The 24,943-nt window shown below is 39.6% G+C and overlaps 1 protein-coding gene across 1 annotated transcript in view; it reads right to left on the bottom strand.

Moving 5' to 3' along the window:
• The window catches only part of VWF (von Willebrand factor), a 140,722-nt gene that overhangs the window by 31,212 nt on the left and 84,567 nt on the right, over positions 1-24,943 (bottom strand). The window contains exons 31-38 of the mRNA XM_009513179.2: positions 23,815-23,958; positions 22,696-22,860; positions 20,378-20,421; positions 15,687-15,864; positions 11,792-12,012; positions 10,633-10,825; positions 9,713-10,054; positions 3,026-3,231 (exon numbers count right to left, since the gene is read on the bottom strand). Coding sequence (XP_009511474.2) covers positions 3,026-3,231; positions 9,713-10,054; positions 10,633-10,825; positions 11,792-12,012; positions 15,687-15,864; positions 20,378-20,421; positions 22,696-22,860; positions 23,815-23,958 — 1,493 coding nt within the window. The remainder of the gene's footprint in view (positions 1-3,025; positions 3,232-9,712; positions 10,055-10,632; positions 10,826-11,791; positions 12,013-15,686; positions 15,865-20,377; positions 20,422-22,695; positions 22,861-23,814; positions 23,959-24,943) is intronic.

Below are 24,943 nucleotides of genomic sequence, written 5' to 3'. Positions count from 1 at the left end.
ATGCAGAAAACTCTGGAGTACAGTTTAAAAATAACTGACTGCTGAGATCTTTAGTAATAAGAAGAAAGAAACTAAATATCTAAGCATACTGCCACCTGTATCCAGAGTTATCTATGTATTTTACGCCATCACAGGAGTCTGAAAAGACAGTTTACTTTCAAAGGTTAACAGTATGGCAAGGATAAGACAGCAGGACTGCCAGAACAAGCCAAACAGAGGTTTAACAAAGCTCAGGCTCCAAATCATATAGGGTCGGTTAATCTATAGAAAATCTATTTTAGTCAAAGAAAGCTTGCATCAATGTATTGCTAGTAAAGAACATTATCTCAGGGCTTGGGAAAACAAGTCAGAACCCTCTGCCAGAGCATTCAAAGGCCTCAGGGTTAAAAAGTCCTGAGAAGGCAGCTGACAGAGAATGCCTACATTTGCAAGTGGTGATGTGAAAAGCATGTGGACATTTCAAGATACAGAAAGAGAATCACATTTGCACTAACATTTTTAGTAGCCTCAACTTTTGGACAGGTTTTCTTCAGCATAAGTAGGAGTCTTTTTCTAATACCAGAAGAAATGACAAGAGATTGCAAAGCGCTAGTAGAGCTCTGCGTAGGTGTTGATACTGAGAATCCCGTAAGCCAAAGCACTATCTGGGGTAGAAAGAAAGAGAGGAAAAGAACACCAGAGGGAAAGAAGGGGGTTAAGGAAATCATAACCCACCACCAGTTGCACTGCCTGTTGTATTGCTCCACAGCTAATCCTGCAACAGTGGAGAGATGAAACGGCTGTGTGAGCTGATCCTCCCCTGCCCTCCACCTCCCCATCCACACGGCAGCTGCAGCTAAGCCTTGCCATTGGGGTACAGATGAGAGGTTTTCAGAGTTAAAACCCCATTAAGGACCATGCAACAACCCATGAATTTCAGAACTTCTGCAGAAACAAGTAGATATCATGCAGACATTATTCCCAAGATGTATGCTGAGCTTTTCTCCATGAGGGCTTGAAACTATTTAAATGGGAAGTGCACTGCATTGCCTCAGGATTCAGGGATTTAAGGCTTTAATATGTATTCACAATAACCATTTCATAGAGAATCATAATATAATAACTAGGGTTCTCAGACTCACTGAGAGTTGTGCACAATTGATCCATGTTTAGGGCAGTGATTACATACATTGCAAGCTATTTTTTCCTTCAAGAGAAATAACAACATTTTTTCTATTCCTTTTATTACAAAAATTACTGGGGTCTTTTTCTTTCCATTTTACCAACCCTATAAGCACTACACAAATCCAATGATACTCTATGTAAAACAAAGATCCAAAACAGAACACGAAGAAAAAATTGTGGCCATATGTTTGGATATACTGTAATCTTGAAATAAAAGCTAGTACAAGGTCTGTGTGCTCAATGCTTCAGAAAACTCTAAGTTTTTGTTTTGAAAAATGTCATTTCGATAATGCAGTAGTGGAATGAAAGAACACACCTCCCCTATGTCTTCCCTCCCACTGTCAAAATCCATAGGGTATGTACACCTGAGCAGGCGGCTTAATGCTGTTAGGCTCCTCTAACAGCCCCTTGCCCTCAAAATTGTATTTAGTGAATAATTTTTCAGTGCACTGTGCTTCGACAGTACCAGCAGGCAGCACTAAGGCACGAGCTGTGGGGAGGTGAGATGCCGGGGCTGGCATCCTCCGACCCACATGGACCTGTCCTGTGCGAGGGCAGGCTGCGACGACACAAGCAGAGCTCCCAGTGCAGACCTGCAATCAGTACAACTCTTGCATTGGCAAAGCAGTGCCTGGAATGCTTGCTTCCTTCACTGAGTCAGTTGCATTGCTCGCTGGTACCCTATCACCTAAAGAGAGGTGTTTGCTCTGTTAAGTTTGATGCTTCTGTCATTACGTTAATCAATGCAAACAATATTTAAAAGAGATGTTTTAGCCACAAATAGTCTTTTCTTCCTTTCAGTTTAACTGTAAATGTTTATAACACATTTCTTCCTGAACTAAATGTGAGTCTAAATCTGTGTGTGTAAAATGAATTTATTCAGAGTACATAGTCATTTACTTTTTGAAATCTATCTTTTTACTTAAAGAATAGACTGTCCACACACACTCAGAATTCTGTTATTTACAGAAGATCTATGATAGAAAAATGATTATGACTTTGACGGAAGGTTTAGTGAGTATGATACAACTATCCAAAAATCCCATAAGAATCTAAAGCCCATAAAATACTGAAATTAAAGCTGCTGCTTCTTAAAGTCTCATAACAAAACTATAGATTTAAGAGGACTGGCTGACTTAGGTGAAAACCCCCAGAGTTGAGTAGCTGAGGGTGAAGATGAGCAACCCCTGCTATTTAGAACAGGGGACATAGGGAGGAGGTGTGTGATACTGAAAGGAAAATCAGCAGTCTCTTTCACGGCAGTCTGGCACTCAGCACCCACAGCTCTTCCCAGTCCCATTCTGCCACAGAGAGCTCTGACTTAGCTGAGGAAAGTGGATTTTCAGCAACACTAAATTTATGGATTTCATCAAAGGAATGATTCTCATTGAAAAAAAAAAAAAAAGAGGTAAGCTAATATAACTTGACATAAGGTCATCTTGTTCTCACTGCTCCACACCAACCACTGAAAATATTACATTAAGCTTTGCAAAGACAATACATTTTAAGCAACGGTTCCAGATTTATGATTAAATTGTCACTTCTGGTAAAAGCCTACTGAATGTAGGTGCTTATCTTGGTAAATGTTGACTTATGCCATCCCTCCACTCCTCCCTCTAGACCTCCCTCCACAAATTTGTTATGCATTTCCGGGTCTGTATAGTCCCAGCTGTGAATTTTATATCCATCCCAGCCAATTTCACACTAGGGGAGCTACATAGGGCTGACAGCCGGCTGGTTATGAGGAACTGAGCTAGAAAATAAAGCATCCAAAGGGGAAGATAGACTTATAGGACAGATTTACTTGCAAAAGTACAAAGCCCAACCACTTACAAAGGTAAGCTGCTAAGTATATAGTTACCTGATGGTATGTGCCATCTTCACTGACGCATTGTGTGCAGACTTCTTCATCAACACAGCTGTCATTAAAAATCACCTGTCTGTCTGGACAGAAACAGCCTTCTGTGGGATAATCCTTGCAGACACTGAGTTTGGTACTATTCTCACAGTGCTTTATGCAGGCTTTGTGACAGTGATCGTATGTCAAATATGTGGGACATTTCATTGCTGAGGAAGACAGAAAAAAACCTCTTTAGATAAAGAGATCTCAAATGCAGAGATATGTTTCCACTCATGCTTTCTTTAGAATTCTGTTCAGGTTTTTGAAAGTCATCATCTGATGAACATATTTTGTCCTCTGCAGCCACCAACATCTTTGAAAATACACTTTTAAAACCAACAAAATCCACAGTGGAACATGATTGAGGGCATTTGCTTAAGTTACAGTCCATGCACAAATCATCAAGCCACATTTTCAGGTCACATGAAACAGCAAAGTATGACTTACCCTAATAATGATACAATGGCTTACATGAGCTGAACATCTTGCCTAACTTTGTTTTCAACATTGGGTAAGAGACATAAGAATTTGGAACCACCTTTGCGTGTATTAAAGAGGCACTGGTAGCAGCACATGTTTAGGAGATACCCAAGATAGACTAGAGCGTTGAACAAAGATATTTTTTTTTTTTTGACAGCTTGATAGGTGGCAGTGTTCCCAAGCAACTAAAGAAAGCTAACACACACAACATTTTGGTACTTTAAAACTGAACCTGTTGGATTTCTGCACCTTATTAACTGAATTACCTTATTAATGGAATTAACTGAATCAAGGAAAGTTGCATTGCCCCCTAAGCCAACATAAAGTTTTTACTGATGAGTTCACAACACTGAGGGTATTGTTTCTGAAAGCAGACATAAAACTAAGGCTATAGCCATTCAAGAAACCTATGAACACAGCTTCTATGCTGTGTACTCCCTTAAGTCTACTTTATTTTTCTCTACAGCTTCAATTAGGAAAAGTGTTCCTTATTTCCCAGTTTGTGACTGCTGTGAGGTTTATTAAACGTTTTTCAGTCCCCTGACAAAACAACACTGAAATAAAATTACTGAATTAAGACCTGAGCTCCCAACCAACCAAGCATTTATCAGCTGAACTGTCTACACACACCCCTCATAGCCAAAGTAAACAGTAAAGAATGCCTTTAACAGTCACCCTTTTCTGTTTCAAGCCATGCTAAATCCAATTATTTCTCGTGGGTTGGAGTCTACGACTGTATGTGTGGATAAGCATCATAGTTCAGCAGATGCAGAGGAACTTGAAAAGCCACAGGAACTTGATGGAGAGTCAAATCCTGTTATGAAATGCTTTGGCTGGATTATGAAAACGCAGAAAGGTCTATTCAAGTAAAACAGGACTAATTGCCTGCTTATAAAACTAGCTACCTAGACTATACTGTTTTCCAGAAAAACTAATTCCCAGAAACAGTTCTGTAAACAAGGTGACTACAGCAAGCATCAGTGCTTATTGCCTGTGACAGTCTCATATCAGCTCTAATGCAGATGTGAAAATACATCCACAGCAACTGTTAAGGTAGTGTGTAATTTACATTTTTTATTCCAGTATCAGTAAATATACTCAGCACACTTGCTTTCATCTTGCTTACTTACCACCAGCCCTAAAGCAAATCTAGTAAACCTCTGCACAAAATTAGATTTATTTTAGAGTTTAATGCTGATGCCATCAGTGTAGAATCTGGACAGCTCCCAGGCAGAATCAGTACCAATGCTGAAGCATCTAATGTACTTCATGTAACATAACCTCTTCCCCTTCTTCCTCTTCAGCTGGTATTAAGGAGCCAGGTGTGTAAAAAGCCACCAGGTGGTTGGCAGCTCATGGCTTAGACAGGTGTACCCTTTGCTGGGTAGAAAACTGGCTGGATGGCCAAGCCCAGAGTGTTGTGGTGAACAGAGCTAAATCTAGTTGGTGTCTGGCCAAAAGCAGTATTCCCCAAGGCTCAGTGCTGGGGCAAGTCTTGTTTAATATCTTTATCAATGATCTGGATGAGGCGATCAAATGCATCCTCTGTAAGTTTGCAGACAACACCAAACTGGTCGGGAGTGCCGATCTGCCTGAGCATAGGAAACCTCTGCAGAGGGACCTGGACAGGCTGGATTGATGGGCTGAGGTCAACTGTATGAGGTTCAACAAGGCTAAGTGCCGGGTCCTGTACCTGGGTCACAACAACCCCATGCAATGCTACGGGCTTGGGGAAGAGCAGCTGGAAAGCTGCCTGGTGAAAAAGGACCTGGGTGTATTGGTCTATAGCTGTCTGAACATGAGCCAGCAGTGTGCCCAGGTGGCCAAGAAGGCCAACAGCATCCTGGCTTCTGTCAGGAACTGTGTGGCCAGGAAGTGATTGTTCCCCCTGTACTTGGCACTGGTGAGGCCACACCTTGAACACTGTGTTCAGTGTTGGGCCCCTCACTACAAGAAGGCATTAAGTTGCTGGAGCTTGTCCAGAGAAGGGCAATGAAGCTGAAAAGTCTGGAGAACAAGTCTTATAAGGAGTGGCTGAGGGAATGGTGGTTGTTTAGCCTGGAGAAGAGGAGGCTGAGGGGAGACCTCACAGGATGGATCTACAGAAGGTGCGAGTCCATTAAAATAAAATAAACCACTTAAGTTCAGAGTGAAAGATCTAGTATGAATGTTTGCACTGGGATTCACTTTGAATTTGCGGTGCAAACAGACCAGAAAAGGCAGAGCATCCTTGGTTAAAGTACTAAATGGATATTTAGAGGAGGGGCGTTTTTCAAGCCTGTGGTACATGGAGAAAGGCACACTTCCTTTCAGGCGACAATGACAGCCCTTTCTTATCAGTAGTATAATTTTGAACAAATTTAGCACAAATTCAGCTCCTGAGGTCACATACCTGTGGCTTGCCTCACTGTACTGGCATGTTCAACCAAAAGGAGAGCTAAAACCCCAGTGCTAATGAAGGTGGAGTGAATAATGCTCTAGGACCAATAGCTCATCAGCTGCCAGTCAACAGTGCCAGGCACTGTTTTCTTAAACCTCCCTTAAGAGTCGTCTTTACTCAAAAGGGTATGTTTAGGAGGGTTTTTCCTATGTTCTTGGGAGTGGTTTCAAGGCCACTTTAAAAGAACTTAGATCAGAGCTGCCATCAAAGGGGCAGTCCCCTCACTTCCTTAATCTCCTCACCTCAGCTGCTCTTTCCTGCTGGCGCTACTTTTCCCGTTACAGCTAGTTTTCAGAGCTCACCAAGCAGCATGTGAGGACTACTGCCAGCACAGCAAAAGGAGTGGGAATGCATGGCTGGAGATGGAAGAGGAAGAGAAAACCTGTCCCACATCAGCAGAAGGCAGTCATAAAGCCACCCCTATAATGTTGATTTCCAAGTCATGGTTTAAATCCTTCAGCTGTTATGGTCCTCACCAGCATGCCTTGCTTACACAGCAAATGAACAGCAGCAGATAATCTCAGTGTAGCTCCACTACACAAATCCTTCATTAGCAGAGGTGGTTTTAAGGTTTCCTGTATCCCACTGATCTCTCTCCTCCTCCTGACCCTCGTTCTTGCTTCTCTGCCAGATGTCACTGCCCCTCAGTTGAGCAGGCACAGCCTGTTATACATTTGCTTTCTAACCTGAGCCTGCAAAACAACCCAATGAAAGACAAAACACAAAAGCCTCCAGCTAGAATGGCTAATGCAAAATGTTGTTTCCAAGCAAATATTTTTCCAGGAATCCCTGCAGCTGCTGAGTGCCACCAGCACCCTCCTAAAAGAACCATAGCTTTCCTGAGCAGTACCAACTAGCTGTTTGTTTCAAACACCATGCAGGCATCACCTACACTCCTAAATTTAATTCATCTGCAAGTTACTATTGGCAAGTACCTAGCAAGCACGTCCACATTGCACATAAATGAGCTTAAAGAGCTTCTAAGAAGCACTCATAGAAACATCAGCACATGAAGATTAACTACTGCTACTGCTGCTGCTGTCATTTATCTTCTAAATATTTCTGCTTTCTGGGCAAAACTTACTAACTGCTACTGTTACCTGAGCTACACAGTACAAAGCTGACTTGGTCACCTCCACGTGAGCTGCCATTTCTTTTGTAACTGCAGAATGAATGTATCTCAGTCCATTCATTAATCACTATATAAACAACCCTATTTCCAGATGAATAAAGCTTCATCTCCACACAAGCTGAATCTCAATACGTGTTGATATTAGCAATGCAGTAATTTGTTAGAAATCCCTATGATCTTCACATGGAAGTAAAGCCTGTACTGCCATTGAAGCGGAAACCCTATTCAGCAGTCATTCACTGTGAGGGTGAGCCTGCTCAAGGGGTTCACTTTCTATGCCTCAGCGTTACATGGCTATGAATGGAAGCTACAGGCTGCTGCAGCACAGGTCTACCAGGTATGGGGTCTACAAAAAAAAAAAAAAAAAAAAATCTTCCTCACTATCCATTCCCACCTTGGAATAAAGATAAAGTTTCCTCCCATCAACACATCCACCCTCCCAAAAAGAAGCAAGGAAAGCTCAGGCAGTGGAACTGAATGAGCACAGGATGGAGAACATCTTTATCGGATATTCCAGTGAGTATATTTACCCACCCAGGCAGAGCAGTCAGGAAGGACTTGTACTGCTTGAAAAGTCCCAATATGGCATGACAAAAACCCAAATCAAACCCTAAAAAAGTGACAGGGATTCACTGGAGCAGGGGGAGGGGAGCAAGGTACTCCAGAACTATGCCATTGTTACTAAACAGGTAGTAGTAGAGTGATTAAGCTGCACTGTCTATTTAGTTATAAATGTAACCTGTATAATGTCCCTGCAATACGCAATTATTTTTGGTAGCTGCACATATGCACATGCTTGAAGGAAGATGATGATGACGCATTAGTGTCGTTGGGACACTAACGACAGTTTTATGCAACTAGTGTTAAAATGGGCAACTCTTTGGCTATCCTTGTACATGCTGTGTAACAAGATGGGAATTTGAAAACTGCAGAGAGTTATTAAGGTGCTCCTCTGACATTCAGTCTTGGACATTACAATTTGCAAAGTCTGACTGAAGCACTAAATTTGGAAAATGGCTGGGAGTATTCTCCCTCTGTTTTCTAGGACTATATTCCAAACAGACTGTTGTTTCTTAAAAGATTCAGTCTGCAACAGCAACATGTTCTTCAAGTAACCTACCCTGGAAAGATATTTAAGACACCACCAGGACGTTCAGGCTAAATTCAAGTTCCCATTCTTAACTTCCTATCCCATCACTCTGATTTTAAAACATGAACAAAAAAACAACATGTACTGAGTTCTTGCTTTATCATGCCTTTAGGATGCCTTTAGGTGCTCCAGTACTGAGATGAAAAGTATCTGGGCAGCAAGAGAGAAAGACATCAAGGCAACAAGAACTGACTAAACTGGAGAGTCAGGAGATGTGAAAAACAACTGGGATATCAAGACACTACATGAGGGGCTAGCTGGGAAAGAAAATGCCTACATATATACACACACATCTCAGATATATATGACTACACGAGAAGAACTGTGAGTGAATATCAGAATGTCTGTAACCATCACTGCAGACAGACTAACAGCAGAAGGTATAGAATAAGGCACCTCAAGAGTTACTTATTTGTACTTAGCTATATGTCGCATTTTTGGTGGATCTTCAGGTATGCCTCATAATAGGGCTGTTGGGAGAAAAAAGAAGAAATAAAGAAAAAAAAACCCAGGAAGTTAGGGCAGAACTACTTATGTCTGTAAGAATTCAGGGGTGTAGGTATACAAAGCAACAACCATCTGAATTTGGCACTAGCATGCTTGTCCTGCTTCTATTGGGCTCTGGACAATTTGCAAGACTCACATCCTGTTATACTGCTTTCTTACAGCACAAACTTTTCAGCTCCAAAACACAAGCAAAACAGCTAGAAGGAGAAATGGATTTGCAAAGCAAATTACAGCTGGTTTGATCAGTGTAGCTAGCATGTGCTAGCAAGAAAAGACACCACAGAGGGTGGCCATTTCCCCATTTTTCACTGCACTAAAAACTTGAAATCACACTGGCTCCTCCATCACGGTCTGAAAGGTTTAGGATTTGGTTGGAATTCAGGAAATTTGCAAAACTATTACAGAGAAAAGTCTTAATTTTTGCCATTATGTGCAGCTATGGCAGTGACAGGCTGGGGACCAGTTCCACTAGTCCAAATTACTAGTTTCTTTGTCCACCTTGTACAGATCCTCCAATGTCTGTACCAAAGCAATGATATTTGCAGCTAAAACTGCTTAACAGAATCAGAGCAGCCTCTCCAACCAAACCTGGCCCCATGATGGTTCAGTGGCTGCAGAGTCAGGTACCGTCATGTAGCTGTGTTTGCAGAGCTTTCACGGTATTTTTATTTTACAGGTTATCCCTCCATCCTTGCATAACTACCTTGCATTTTACTAGTTAGCATTTTACTAAGAAACACTTTCTCCATAATATGCAAATTAGTGGATGATTAACCAGTTATCAGATCTGCAATATCACTTATATGGGAAACTTAATTTGGAACTTCTGCCCTATTACATGGTATTCAAAAACTAATATTACACTGGCAAGAGGGTCATTGTCACCACCACCACCAAGTTAGTTTCTATGTCAGTTTTAATGTATTGTAAACCCCTTACGACAAAATTCAGGTGTTCTCCAGTCTATGCAGACTCCATTTTCCCTGCAGATGTGAGCATAGGAAGTTATCATCTCACAGGCTTCGTCCTCATAGCAGCTGCTTTCTGCGCAGGCCTCGTAGAACATGTTGGGGGAGATTACCCTGTGGCACTCTGCAAACAGATCTGAGAGCAGAAGGTGGCAGTGGCTTGTTGTGTACTCAGAGCATCTGTCTTCTCTCTGGATTTCACAGATCTTCCCTGGTTCTTCCACCATCCAGTCTTGGATAAACACGCTGCTGTCAGGAGTGACAGAGCCATCACGTAACGTGAAGTCATTGATGTGGTTCTGGTCACACACCCCTAGGAAGGTGAGTAAAAGGAAAAGAACCTGAATACAGTCAACAATAAAACAAACAGAGAAAACAGGTATGGGACATACAGAGGCATAAAAACCTTGTGTCTTGTTTCCCAGTTCCTTATTACAGGAGGTATAGGTTATGCCACAAAAGTATAATCTATATAATAGGTTATACCATAGAGGATGCCATGGAATTAATTCTCCGAGGTAGTAGTACCCCTCGCAAACCTTCACTGTAAGCACAGGACGTGCCTCTCACATAAAAGTATATGTAAGATCCTGAAGTTAAAGCCTCATCCAAAAAAAAAGAAAAACTCCTTGAAAAGATAACGATATAATGTGAAACAAAGTAGCACATGAGAGATGTTTAGTCTTGCTCTTTCTAAGGTATTACTGTGAGTCAACGAGCTGTTACATTGATGGCTATAGTAGAAAAAACTACACGGATTAGCAATGTACCAACAAAGGGGATCAGTTCAGCCAGAAATTTTATAGGTTCAGGACCACACAAATTCCAATCTATAAATAGCAACTCAAGCCCAAGTAGGAAGTTATTAAAATTACTAGCTTTCAAACTTACCACATAGCCCTCGTGTTCCTGAGGAAAAGCTCTTTGAATTAAGTTTAAGAATAAATTCATTGTTTCTTGGAGTAAATGTGAGATTATGTCCATAATGGGAGAACTTGAGTTCGTGCATTATTGCTCCATAGACAGTGACTTCAAACAAACTGCTAGAATAGGGAATATGAACCCTTTCACCATTAACAGCCACCTGTTTTCAAAAAGGCAAGATCATCGCATCAGTTCTAGCAAGCAATTAAAATCAACCCAATCTTACAGTTGAAACACATTTTGCCTTCACAGGTCCTTGGAGATCCAACTGAATCTGGACACAAGAATCAATTTTGCAAGCTGAAACTTTCTGTTGAGTCTAAAAATGCACAGAACAACTTTTTCAACATTTTCCCATATGAGTGCATTCCTTCAGCATCACATATATACAGACTATCAATCTAATGCCATGAAGTTAAAATGCTGCGTACAGACCCTGATTATCAATAAACCTCATTGAAAGTCAAGGATGTCCATCACCATGCAAAACTGAGTGCCGGTGTTTTGGTCCATCCTATTTTGCTACACACAAATCAGAAGAAATCACCTTTGCAGGCTAGCTGACTCCTGTATGTCTGAGGAACCCTGACACTGAAAATGTGTGAAATTGAGTTTGAATATTTCTCTGCCTATAAAGTAGATGTAATACATGCTAAGCTGGCCTTTCTTCTAATGCTGAGGTCCATCTGCACACAAGGTAAGAACCAACTTACTAGTTCCCCAGCTAGCCAGTGATGCATAGGTTTGCAAAGAGTAAACAGCTCTGCCATGCACCAAATGCTAACATTGTATAAAGGACCTCTGCCAACAGAAGGGAATCAGCGTGCAGTACGTCCTGTCTATAATCCCTGCCTTTCTGGCAGAAGTGTCTGGGAGACAGAGCCAAATCCCATGTTCTTGACATTGTCGCACCCGCATAATGAGTCGAACAAGAAGAGAAACGTGTCTGGCTTGTTATGTGAATGGAGATTATATCATGAAATTGAAATGAGACATTTGCTCAGAAGCCTAAGAATAGGCTGCAAGGGAAACAGAAACTGGATAAAGGGAATGAATTTGTCCCCCAAACCAGAAATTCTATAGCACGAACAAACAACGTGCAGTCACTTCATTGTGTTTAGCTTACTGCCATGTCACTGAAGAGCTGAACAGATACACCACGATGTTTCACTTCAATGGAGTCCATACAGTTCATCTTTGGTGTTGGTCTGCACGGTCCTTCATGGAGGAGAACTTCAACATCATTTTGCACATCTCGAAACAATGTGTAGGAGCAATTGCCAGTCAGCTTAAAATTTAGCCCATCAAAAGTCACAATATGTCGAGATGAACTGCCTATACAGACACCTGCAAATCAATGAGGGGGAAAAAAAATAAAGCCATGTAGGCATTTGCTTTAGTTCAAATTAGACTACTCCTTCACAATTGTTATGGGCATGTGGAATCAATTAATTGAGGAAAGGTAATGAATTGCAAATGCTTGCTGGAAATATTGACAACAAATTCTGGTAAATACTTCATCACATGTTTTGTTTTTTTTTTAAGTATCTTTGTCTGGAGCAATTAGTATTACAAAAGATTGGGATAAACTCCTAGAAAACCCCTTAGCATGGAGTTTACTCACATAGAATGTGATTTATTCATAGATTCCATATGAAGAATAAAAGCAGGGGAAATGTATCCCTTCTCTATTTGTAGAAAGACTGTAATATACTTTTTTTTAATTTTTGCATTGCATTTTTATTATGGTATTGCATTTCATTCTGTACAGTATTGTATTAGAAACAAAATTACAATTCCATTCTTATCAAACATGTCACAAGTCAATATCAGGGATATCAGGGGACTTTTTCCTGTTTCCCATCTGGGGAAAAAAAAAAAGGGCAGAGAAATAATGTGCACAGGATAAACCAATGGACGCCTGACAGGTCAGTGTCCTGGTCATTAGGTTATAAACACTTCCTTGTCTTCACAACCTGGAAAACAAGGAGGGTTATAATCTCACAAGTACCAAAATAAAACCTGAGCAAAAGGATGCGTCTGACTCATGTGTTTTCAAATCTTTTGCTTAAACATAATAAGGACAATAAAAGCAATGTAAGCTGAACATGTAGGAAGAAAATTCTCATTGTTAATAATTCAGCTACTTGGCTTCTAATTAAGATTTAAGAACAATCTGTTGCCTGTTCCTTGACCTTCAAACCTAATTTCCAAGGAAAAACAGCAAACAGCAACTTTTGCCTAAAAAAGAATAATAATAAAATAAAACAAAGCCTATCTTGTGTACTGTCAGGCACTGAATTGTCAAGAGGCACATCCCTTTGGAGCAGTGGAGAATTTTCAGATATTCTAATGTATTTTCTTATAAAGTTTGCATATAAATGTCAATGCAACAAGGTAGCAATAAAACAGTTTCCAACCGGTTTTTATTCATGGATATCTAAAAAAATTCTAAGGAGAACCGCAATCCTATTAAATTTCTTACAGGTATTCTGTAGCACAAAATGTTTTTCTGCAATCCATTTAATAGTCCACAAACACCAAAGAGCCATGAATCACATGTTGCAAATCACATCACTATAAAATTTATAACTAGTTCAGCAAGCAAACACCCTCATGGTGTAACTCATGATCTATTTTGTGAATTTAGTTATATGACATAACAACACTTTTTCAAGTACTTCCTCTTTGCAAAAGCATTTGTCATATCATCTGCACTCGCTCTAGTTCTCTAAGTAACCGAACACTGCTGAATCACGAGTAAATTAAGCGCGCACTGCCATGCTCCTGCTGCACAAATTGCCTCTATTCATAACAACAAGGTGCTGAAGCACACTGACCTCCTACTAAGCACCTACTTTTCTATGCCCATCACTAAAGTTTACTGATTGCTGTGAGTTTCGGCTCTGACTTCAGCACATATCGCATCAGAATCAGCCTTCCCAACTGCTATGGATATTGCTTTAGTGACACAGCATCACCTGGGTTTCACTAAGCAGTCATTGAAACAAGGGTACTTTACCCATGGGGTTTTGATCAGCTGGGTGGGGTTGGGGTTTTTTTCCTGCTCTTGTAACATATGAAAACTTACCACTTTTCATCACAAACTGTATTTACAGGCTGGAAAAAAACCCTTAAGTCTTGCATATAATGGCTCACTAAATTCATAAAGAGCTAAAAAAGTTATCTCATGTTAAAGAGCAGCAATCTTAAGTCAACTATAGGTCTTTTCATGATGATCAACTAATGGTACAAATGGTAATTTTCATTTCATCCTTTCAGAAAATTTTTATGAAGACATGTTTTGCCAAACGTATGCCAAAATGTATGCCAAAAGTAATGCCTTCACATGGTTATCAATGTATTTAGGATTGAGAAAATTATGGCAGATGCACTTTTTATGGGTAGATATCACTAACAGTATCTTTCAAACATTATAAAATACTTATGATGATTCAACAAAAACCCTTCTACCTTTTTGAAATATTTATATCAAAACAGAAATGTTAGCTTTAAAATGTTTGGATAATCAAATGTGCTTTTAGAAAATACTGAAAGTTGGGGTGCTAAAATTTTGGCTGTCTAACAATTCAGGGATAAAAATCTAGCTACCCAGCTTAGATATTTCAGTCAGTGCCTTGAAGACATTGTTCTTAAAACAGCCAGTTCTGCAGAGGACATTTTAAACTGAGATTATACATTATAAAGAGAAGGCATATACAGGGTTCTGATTTACTTTAAAAAGTAATCATATGACTTCAGATGTAAGCCCAATTTTCAGAATTGTGTTGTGGAGTACAGCCCTCGAAGCTTCACCAAAGCCAAAGAGATTCATCACGCCAGAGATTTTCAAGCTCTGAACAGGATCTAAACTGTTGAAAATAACACCTACAGGTTCCTGGTTTTGAGTTTTCTGCAAATTTTAGCTGTAATAACATGCATGATTGGGCTCTGAAAATGCATTCTTTTGTATAGATACAGCCTTTAAGAGTTACTGGAGCTGATCTTTTGAACAAGGAATTCAAAACAAATATCTTCACTAATTTTTACGGACATCAAGCATATGACTACAGTGTGTTTGGCATGGAGAGGAGGTGAAGCTCAGACCCCAAACCCAGGCTGAGGTGTACCAAAAGACCCAGCAGCTGAGCCTACCCGTCGTTCCACCATAAAGAGCTTTTCCCTGTAGTGGCTGTAGAGTGATGCTCTGTACCACACTGCATGCAGCCGGGAATCCCTGCCTCCTTTATCCTGGACTGCCACTGTTTCACTGTTGTCAGAGCATCTGTCCAAGCACTGAGGCAATCTGTAGGCTCTGGTTCATTTTTTCACTTGAAATCATCATTCTCTTCTTATCTTTCCCCCTCAAGTCTTCTTTCTGCGTATGTGGGATTTCCCTAAAGAGCCTCTCTTTTTAATAACTGGATCACCAGCCTCAGGGCTGAATCTCTCCAACCCTGCATATGTGAGTGGGTAGGTGGACTTAATTTCTGTTCCTGTCATCTCAGCCAAGGCACTAATCACACAGCGTTCACCATTTCTGCTCACTCAGTGTGAGGTTTTATGGGGGCAGGGTGCATTTTTTTGTTGTTGTTTCTTTAATATATGTGCTTGATTGAGGTCAGGCCAAACCCTCAAGCCTAGAGGTAAACCAAGAATAGATCACTTGCTTACAGCTTGCTGAGACAAATTTCTGTTTTCTTCCACACATCCTCCTTCCCAGTTCACACAGCTTTGGAAATCAAGTGTGAAATTTTCTGATAAAACACTGTAGCTATGCTAATGTAAAAAATAAGCTCTCAGTGGCCCTGAACTTGCAAGTAGCATCACACATTCCAGGTTTCAGTGAGATCCTCACACTCCTGGCTGTTTAACTGGTGTACAGCATTAATTACTCCCTCAGTCATCTTTGATGACTTTGATGTGTACAATGACTGAGCAGCTCCATTCAGCATTATACTTCTTATTAACATTTCAAGGGATGGGGAGGGAGAGGCGTACATGCAAAGATAGATACTCACATGGACACATCCATCGGCAGCCACAAGTTTCTTCAATCTTAACAGCAGGAAGATTGCTGTGACATACCGGTTTTGGCATCCTCTCACAGTTAATTTGGTGACTCTCCAGAACTGTGTAATCTCCTGGAAAGCATGTCACAGTGTGGCACTGGTCCGGTAATGTCCATTTGTCACCAGGCTAGATAGGGAGACATGGATATTTAACAATTGAAAAGAACATGGGCGGAGGGGAGAAAAATGCAGAACTTGGCTGCTGCCATGCTCCTACAGCTAGCAAGTAAAGTGACACTGACAGCAGTGCTACTCAAATTAGCCTTGGATAATTAAATAATAGAATGCAGTGTATTAAGGACTTCATGAGGATGAGAAAGTTTAAATTAGCAACACTGTAAGAAATAGACTCTGAAATGCCAAGCAAAAGATAATAGCCTAGAATAAGAGATGTTTTGTTACAGCAGAATGAAGAATTTGGTACTCCATCTATTGTTAGCTTAGACATCCTACAGCATGCATGGATAGCATAGTCAATAAAGAATTCCCCTTAGCTTTTCTTTAAATGTCAAAGCCTTTCATTTTCATAAGCCATAAAATTATTTTAGAAAGAGCTCTGAGCACAGATGGTCATGGCACAGCAGGAATTAACAATATTTGTTCCAAGCTAGAAAGGCGTGGAATACTCTAGTTATATTATCCACAACTGCAAAACTTTAAAGCAGTTCCTCCCTTCCCAAAGGGAAATTGTTCCTTTACCATACTAACGTTTTTAGATTTACATAGTGGTTTTGTAAAATCAAAAATAAAATGTAAAATATATTTTCATCTTCTAAAGGACAGTATAAATTCTAAGGCACCAGGATTACATGCTACTAAATGACAGAGAAATAGATGCAGTCACAATCTGGAATATCTCAAGATTCATATCTGCAAAAAGCTGAGCTCTCTGGCCCCAGTCCTGCAGCGCTCTACAGTCCATAAATAGGCTCAATGAATTTCAAATCAGAGTGTTCATCCCTGAGGCCTGCATTCCCAAGAATATCCCCAAATGTGGGAAACAGCCCTTTCCAGACCTATCTCTACAGAGGTGAGTCCAGAACTCACCTAGTAACAAGTGAGGCAGTGCTTCTATGAACTGGATACCATTTCTTGATATTGACATGCAGAAACACGTGGGGAAGTAAAGATTATTGCTATCAGGCAAGATTATCTCCCATCCTCTCCTTTTCAGCTTACCCATCATTCCCAAGAAAGAGAAGAGCAAAGTGGCAAAATATCTAGGTAGCCACAGCGTAATTCACAGACTGTTCTTGGCACTACTCTGCAAACCAAGAACAGTGATGTGAAAGTATTGCTCTGTATCTCTGAGCTACGTGACACTATCAAGTCTAAAAGAGAACTGCCAAGTTTGCAGCCAAAACAAAATTACATATTAAATACAAGTTAATCTACTGGACCTGCTTTGTATGTTTCAAGACTGTGAGAAGGGAAGTTGTCCTGAAAGTGGCTTAATACTTTTCAGGCTTGTGAGCCTAGAGGAAGCTGTGAAAAAGCAACGTGAGGAGCTTTAAGTATAGAAAAAAATATTTAGATAGGAAGAAATAGAATGGTTTTTAATTATAGTTGTCTCGCCTACAACTCACTGAAAGTGGAGCACCTGGAAGGGTATATGTACAGCTGTGCAAGTCTGGCAAAGGACCGTCTGGCTTCCATACATATTTAATTGTTTTTATTTCACTCCTTAACAGGACATCTATAGGAATACATCTAAGAGCTGGACAAGAAAAGCAAAGCACAGCACATTAAAACAAAAATATCATTTGAAAGACACAAACAAAGCCAAGAATCCTGGTGCAGAGGAAAACGCAGGGACTCTGAATACAAAGAAAGCCTAAATCCCAACTGATATGAAAACGTAGGAGTAAGAATAGGACAGAAAGGAAAGCAAAAGCAGAGGCCTCTAAATTGAGAAGGATAAGTCTGCTGAAACAGATGAGCCTGCCAGCACACCGGAGGAAGCCTCAGACTTCCTCTCTGAGGGAGCTCTGAACCTACAGACCTGGACTCACACACTCTTTCTCTTACTGTGCATCTGCAGGAGAGCGAGCCACATACCTCAGTCGGGTTCATCAGCTGGCACCTTTTAATTTAGCCAGGGTTTTGTTTGTTTGTTTGTTCTTCTCTAAATCAAGCACTGAACAATACTAGAAAAGTCATGTTACAGAAACTGCTAGCTTAGGAATATGATTTTTACTGGCATACATAGACCAGAAGTTCAGGTCACTATACAGATCACTTCATCGTGAAGTGCTACCGTTGTAAGACAAGTACCTACATACCTACACTTCTATTACCACCTTTATGCCTGTTTAAAAGCACCAAAACAAGACTACTGATGAGAATTAACTACATTAAAAAATCTACATTTTTAATGTAGATTAACTACGTTAATGTACTATAATCATTCACATATTCTGTCAGCTGGCAAGTTCAACTATGTGGTTCTTTACACAGTCTGTATTCAGTGCTATTTGAACTCCTTGCCACTGGATATGATGAGTTCTAAAAATTTATGTGGATTCAAAGAATGACTGAACAAATTCATGGAGGAGAAAACTATTGAGCACTATCAAACACAAAAAGGTACTACTCACAGCTCAGGGTGCCCCTGAGTCACAAATTGTTCAAGGCTAGGACAGTTCAGGGAATTTTCATACATACTTACTTACATTCTTCCCTGACTTCTATTTTTGGCCACATAATACAGGGGTTTGGATGGATTTTTGGCCTCACCTAGCACATTTGATCTTCTGTCCTTCTGCTACTAGCAGTGACCTTAGTCATGAATCTACCCTGGAAATGACTGTTGAAGGAAGATGTAATAAAAACAACAACAACAAAAAAGTAACAAATATTATCATGCATGATACTGATAGGATTTAGACTGAGATTTTTGATCCCGAGAACTCTGATTTCCTTGCAAACTGCAAGGAAACAGTTCCCACAATTTCCAGGTGCATGACAGACATCCCTCTTGGGGAACTGAACCTCCTGCAGTAACTCCCTGAGTAACGCTTGAAATATTACGGATCCTATGTAACAGCCTGTGTTATCTGAATTAGGAAGGAGGCTTGATTCTTCATCCCTGTGGATTTGTGGGCTATGCTGGGAGAGGGTAACAGGCCAACAATGGCACAGTACTGCCCATGAGGCAGCAGAGATGTTCAGAGTGTGGGTGCTGAACACCAAAGGTAGAACAATTCCATGGTGTCCTGTAGGCACCACAGGATGCTCAACAACCTGCTCCAAAAGGCAATGGCTACCATGTTGGCACTGTCTTCTAAAACCCAGTTTTTCTGGCTCACAGAAGAGGTAACACAAAATCCCCCTAAAGGCTACCATTTGAAAGTGTGGTTCATTTTTATATGGACTGAAGCCTGGCCTCTTTTCTTCCAAAAGCATTTTAGTCAGAACGGAAATTGTGCTTTGAGTTTATCACCCAAAAAATGAAACCTGACATGTCTGAAATTCAAGTTTAGGCTTCCCAGCACTTATGCACATGTATCTGTGTCTGCTTCTAGGAGCCCAGAGGCCTGTACACATGCAATTCAAATGAATAAACAACAAGAATCTGAATTTTTTTGTTTTAATTAAGAAAGTATTTCAGGTTTAGTTTTTGTTTGTTGTGTTCTTCTTAATTAGGTCGTCTACCTCAAAGACACCAGGTTATACTTAGCATCTGATCTAGCTAAAGCCTTTCTGTGTTCTGACCAGCTGACCGAGGCTGTTTCAGGCAGCTTTGATATAAGCATATTTCCTTTGTCTAGACAATTCATAAGCATGTCTTTCTTAACCACATCCTTCCTACAGTGTCATGGTCATGTCTTCACAAGTGGGGGGGGGCGGAAATCAAAGGAACATTTTTAATCTACTGAAAATTCAAGATAAATCCTAGGGTAGAACTCATAACTGACCCCTACAAGAAAATGCATAACAAGCTTATGCTAATATTTTTCAGTGCATGAAGTATCATATACACTCAAAACCTTTGCCATTTCACCTGAGATGAAGGAAGGGAACCATTTATAATCTCTATATCATTCCTTTCTTAGAGCAGATCACTTTTGAGAGATTAGACGGGTTTACTAACATTTCTGAGCATTTACTCAGGAATAATAAAAGCTTTACTGCAAATGAACACTAAGAACTTTGATTTCATTACTTAAGAGATGGTTTCCCTAGAGAGATGACTATCACACAATCATTATCTTCCTATAATATTTTCACAGGGACAAAGTACTTGTATTTTTAGGAGAAGAGGGTCTCGACAATGAGATTGCCTCCCCATATACATGTAACTTTATTTTAGCCATGTCTAGCTTTCCCAGAAGTTCTTCCACCAGCAGATGGAAATATATTTTTCTTTGCCAGGGAAGGCACACACTGTCACCAGTTTTGGCTCTGTACTGCCTTCAATAATATTTACACTGCAATATCAGATGTTGTCAGAGGAAGTCACCTTTGTGTGCAAAGTTATCCCATCAGTTCAAAAGCCAACATTTTCCTCCTCCAAAATAGTTCATAATATCTAATATTGTCCAGCACTTTTTGTTTCAGATTATCTATGAAGATATTCATGGTCCTGCATGAACTTTGTAACTTGAAAGCCAGATGGGTGACCCAGGTAATACACTTACTTTCTTTTTGTTTCCATCCTCATCTATACATTCTCTGACAGGGTCTGAAAGGGAAACAGACATCTTTTAGTCATCTCACTCCCTCACATACAGATTGCTTACTTAAATGCAACTTAGGCTATAAGAAGGGGGGTTTTTTTGTGTGTTAGAACGTGAGAACCCCTACCAGAATACTGCAGGCATTTGTCCAAACTGTACAAGAAGTCGTCAAAGAACGCATAAACTTTGTTACTTCTAGCATTACCTGACTTCTGCAGTGACATTGGTCCCAAAATACCCTGTGAGTAATAGGTACGTTGTAATTCTACAGCACTCTTTTTACTGGCATACAAGCTCTGCCCAAATGGTTCTTAAAAGATCATTGCTTTAGCACTGAGGCAGGGTCCAGCCTTACCTCTGAATCTTGTGTTGAACTGAGAATATTTCTGCTAACTAGCAGGTAAGGAGAATTTACACACCCATGCACACACATTTATTAAATGCAGAAAGATAAATGCGTAAGTATGAAAATAGCTGCAATAAGAATACTTGAATTCAGTTTCATTGCTTTCAGGCATTACTGTGATGGGCAGTTTTTTATATAATCAGATGGTCACAAGGTACCCACTGAATTGCAGTTTCTGTGTTTATGTGCTCTCATAACACACCTAAAGATATATGGAAAGTAATTTCATATGAGTACTATGGTATGACGGTGTGATAAGCACATGTCTAGGAAATTAAAACACTGACTAGCAAACTCTTTATATAATACTATACTATGCTAGCATATATACTTTCTATGCTTTGTCTTCTCCAGGACAAGTAATGTATTTTGAAAGCATTTAGGAAATCTTTTAAACCTTTTTAATAGCATTATTCTTGGTACACTTCCACACATAAAGTAATACTCCCTCCATACAAAAAAATCCAACTCTATGAGTCTGGAGGGGAAAACTACACTTTACAGATTGTAAGAAACTTAAATAAAACAAACCAAACCAAAACAAACCAAACCAAGAAGATTATCGTTTTCCACCCCATAGCAAAGGCTTTGCCATCAGCAAAAGGGAGAGCTACATTTTTCAGATTTAGGTGTCTACTGTAAGATAACAATCATTCAAGTTTTTGAGCATATGCTTTGTGCTGTTGGAAAAGCTGGATGTACGTTTCATAAAAATATGAAGCTTTCACCTCTAGTACCAATAGGTTATAGCACAGATTGCAATAAGAAAATAGTTACTAGTTTCAAATTTCTGCTCCCCATCCTATATCTTGGATCAATGTAATTTAGGGCAAGAAAATCACATATTTTACAGTGTGAGGAAAGGAAATGCATCTTGAAAAGCTTATTTTAAAAGAAAAGAAAGAAAATGGCAGCTGTTTAAATCTAGAAAATGGCAGCTGTTTGATGCTCTGGAGAGATTTTAAAATGCCAGAAGTGATCCCAGTGGAGACTGATCGGATATCTCTAAGCTGGACTGTGCACACTCTGCAACTTCCTCATTCTTAGTGGTACTTGGCTCTGCAAAAAAAGTCCACTTATTTTAATGGAGACGTAACTAAGCCCTAGTAAAGCTGGTAAAAACCTGTGCAATGACTAACATGATGAGACAGTGGTTTGTGGAGAGCACATGTAGATACTATTGTAATAGAAATAACAACAATTTGAGCAATAAATATCTATAGACACAGACCAAGGAGGCAAAAGAAGTAAAATTCTGGTCAGAGTTGAAGCAAGTTTCCTTAGATGGGGGGCATTGCAATCTACAAATAAATGAATGTTTGTTTAAAATATTTTCACTTTTTTCTTTCAGTATTTTTTTTCCTGGAAAAGTTAATTCTTTCTTATTCTTTTTTTTTCTTTTCTTTTCTTCCACTTTGGCTGCATTCTTTGTAGACATAAACATAACAATCTTTAGTTCTGTGCAGAAAAATATGTAATTTGAGATCTTTACCCACAACTAACCTGTAACATTTCTGAAGCATGCCCCCATTCATTCATGACAGCATGGGCTTTCCTGGTGTCCTTCAGTTAATGACCAGCCCTGATTATTAATAAGATGATAGCTTGAAAATTCAGGCCTAAGCAGTTTTTAAAATCTTGCTGAAAGTTGGCTGATTAGAATAGCAGTTGGCTACATACTGAAAGGGCTCAGATTTTGTATTACACCTAAGTGATGGTGGTGATCTAGGTTAGCATTTTTGATGATTGTCAGTGAAACACTAACAAAGAAACATTGGGCTGACCTCTCAAGCAAAGAAAAATCATTCTGGTTTTGGCATTTCGATTTTTCAGTTTTGCTACTGTTGCGAGGCTACAACTATATTGGACTTACCCATGCAGACTTTTTTGATAAATTCACTATTCAATGTGATCATAGTGGATAAGTCTTCAAAATTCTGAAGCTTCATGATTCTGTTAGCAGCTGATGGCCCAGTCAAAGTCCTCAGTTGCTCTTCATCATATGTGTTCCCAACCCCAATTGGAAACAGGGATACCCCTACGAAAAGAGAAGAAAAGGTTTTAAATGGGCAGTGCACAGGAGGAGATCTTTACTGTTGTATTTTTTTCATTTGCTTCTTAAAAAGAATAACTGGGAAAAAAAAAAATTCCACAGTTAATTTTCATGTATTACTTGCATCACTCCCTCCACTTAGGCTAAAGGCAATTAAGGGCAGAAATGGTGATGCTCTAATCACAGTGTTAGCTAAGATGAGCTCTATTAGTCCCAAGCATAAGATCATACATGGTCAACAAAACACAGCTGCAGACTTAATGACAACATCTTCACTTTTTTTTTCAAATGTAAAGAATCTCAATATGTTGTTTTCTTTCTTCAGTTACATGGCAATTGGATTATTTTCAAGCCATTTAATTAAAAAATAATAGTTGTTAGTCCATGCCTTATTCAATAGCTCCCAAAGCAATCTACGAAGGAAGTTACTGTTCCTCAGTTGAACACCTGAGGAAGCTGAGGTACAGAGACTACAGCCAAAAAACTCCAAAGAACATCATGCAGCACACATTGATACCAAAAGCATATTCCTGTATAGGTTAGTGCAGATTCTGATGAAATCTTCTCTCTATTTATTATTATTACAGAGAACATTTCAAAATGCACTCTACTGCAACAGTACTGAATTTATAATGTTAGATAACATTTCTGTCATCCCTGTCTATCCACAGGGCCTTGGAAAATGAAATGACACTGATTTGTGAAGCCTATGGAAGCTGTTCAGTTTAAACTGCAGATTGGTCTTGAATCTACCAGTAATTCAAAGGCATCTACATTAGGCATGTTTTTTTCAGGACTATTTCTTACCAGAACTTTATACACAGTAAGTCTTGAACTTATAAAAACATACTAGTGCCTTGATTCTTCATCCTTCGTTCTAGTGCATTACTTAAAAAGCAACAACTCTGCTTAAAAAAGTGACAGAAAGACAAGATTTACTGTTCGTTCTTGCAGAAAGTGCAGCAGCCTCCACAGTGTCTTCTGATCTCCCCGACACGATAACTATTGCGACCTTTGATGCACTGGGTCTCCCCCCATGGGATTCCGACATTGCATTCTGAACTACAAAATCAATGGCTTTTCCTAAGAAGAAATGAGATATAAATGAGAGAGATGATAGAAAACTCATAGGAGGCTATGGTATAAAACGAAATCTTACTTTGTATTAGTAGGTTATACAGTACTGGAAAATACTTATTCTTAAAGGACTTTTAGTATCTGCTTTATTGCTGCTATATGAAAGATCTCAGCTATTATGAATATACCATCACTATTAATATGGCCCAACACAGGCAGACCGTCCTTGGCTCCCCAATTGCTGAAGTAATGGGAATTTTACTACCTTTCCTTAGCCACAAGGACAGTTACACTCTTTACTTTAGTAGTTACCTTTTCCAGAAGTATTACCATTGCGTTACACAAAAGGAAAGATCTTGTAGAATATGTACCTATTTCCCAATTGCAGTACAACAGTGACATCCAGTGGCTATCTGATCTACAACGTCATACCATCCTGAACTGGGCACACAAGTTGCTCAGCTCCCAGAGAAGATCTAGTCCTTCCTTAATTTGGTCAACTTTTTCTATGGGTGTGAAAAGCATATCTTGCATCTCTACCACTAGCAAACTTTCTGAAATCTAGACTCAGACTAACTCATAATGTATCTGGCCAATCCATAATAAACAAAACAAAACTAAAAAACAAATCACCAAACCCCAGAAAACACAAAGAAACTCTACCTTAGCTACCATATCACAGAACTGGCTTAAATGGGTGGCTGCTGCCCTTTCATTTAACATCTGTGAACACTCAGGCAAATTTTTGTTTGAAATCACAATCTTAGCACGAGAGTACTTTGCTAATACTTGTATTTAGATTGTGTATTTACACAAATATTTATACTGGGAATGATGATATGCAGCTTTCTTAAAAGCTCCTTTGGGCTTGGAAGTTATCAGGTCAGGAAGCAGAAATGATACCGTATGATTGATGTGACATTCAGGGCAAACAGTGAATGGTGAATAGTAAATACCTGAAAGACTAGTTCCTCTGAGTCATCTGGAAGAA

The sequence above is a fragment of the Phalacrocorax carbo genome, chromosome 1, assembly GCF_963921805.1.
Source record: "Phalacrocorax carbo chromosome 1, bPhaCar2.1, whole genome shotgun sequence".
Taxonomy (NCBI): Eukaryota; Metazoa; Chordata; class Aves; order Suliformes; family Phalacrocoracidae; genus Phalacrocorax; species Phalacrocorax carbo.
This window is presented reverse-complemented; position numbering and strand designations above follow the sequence as displayed.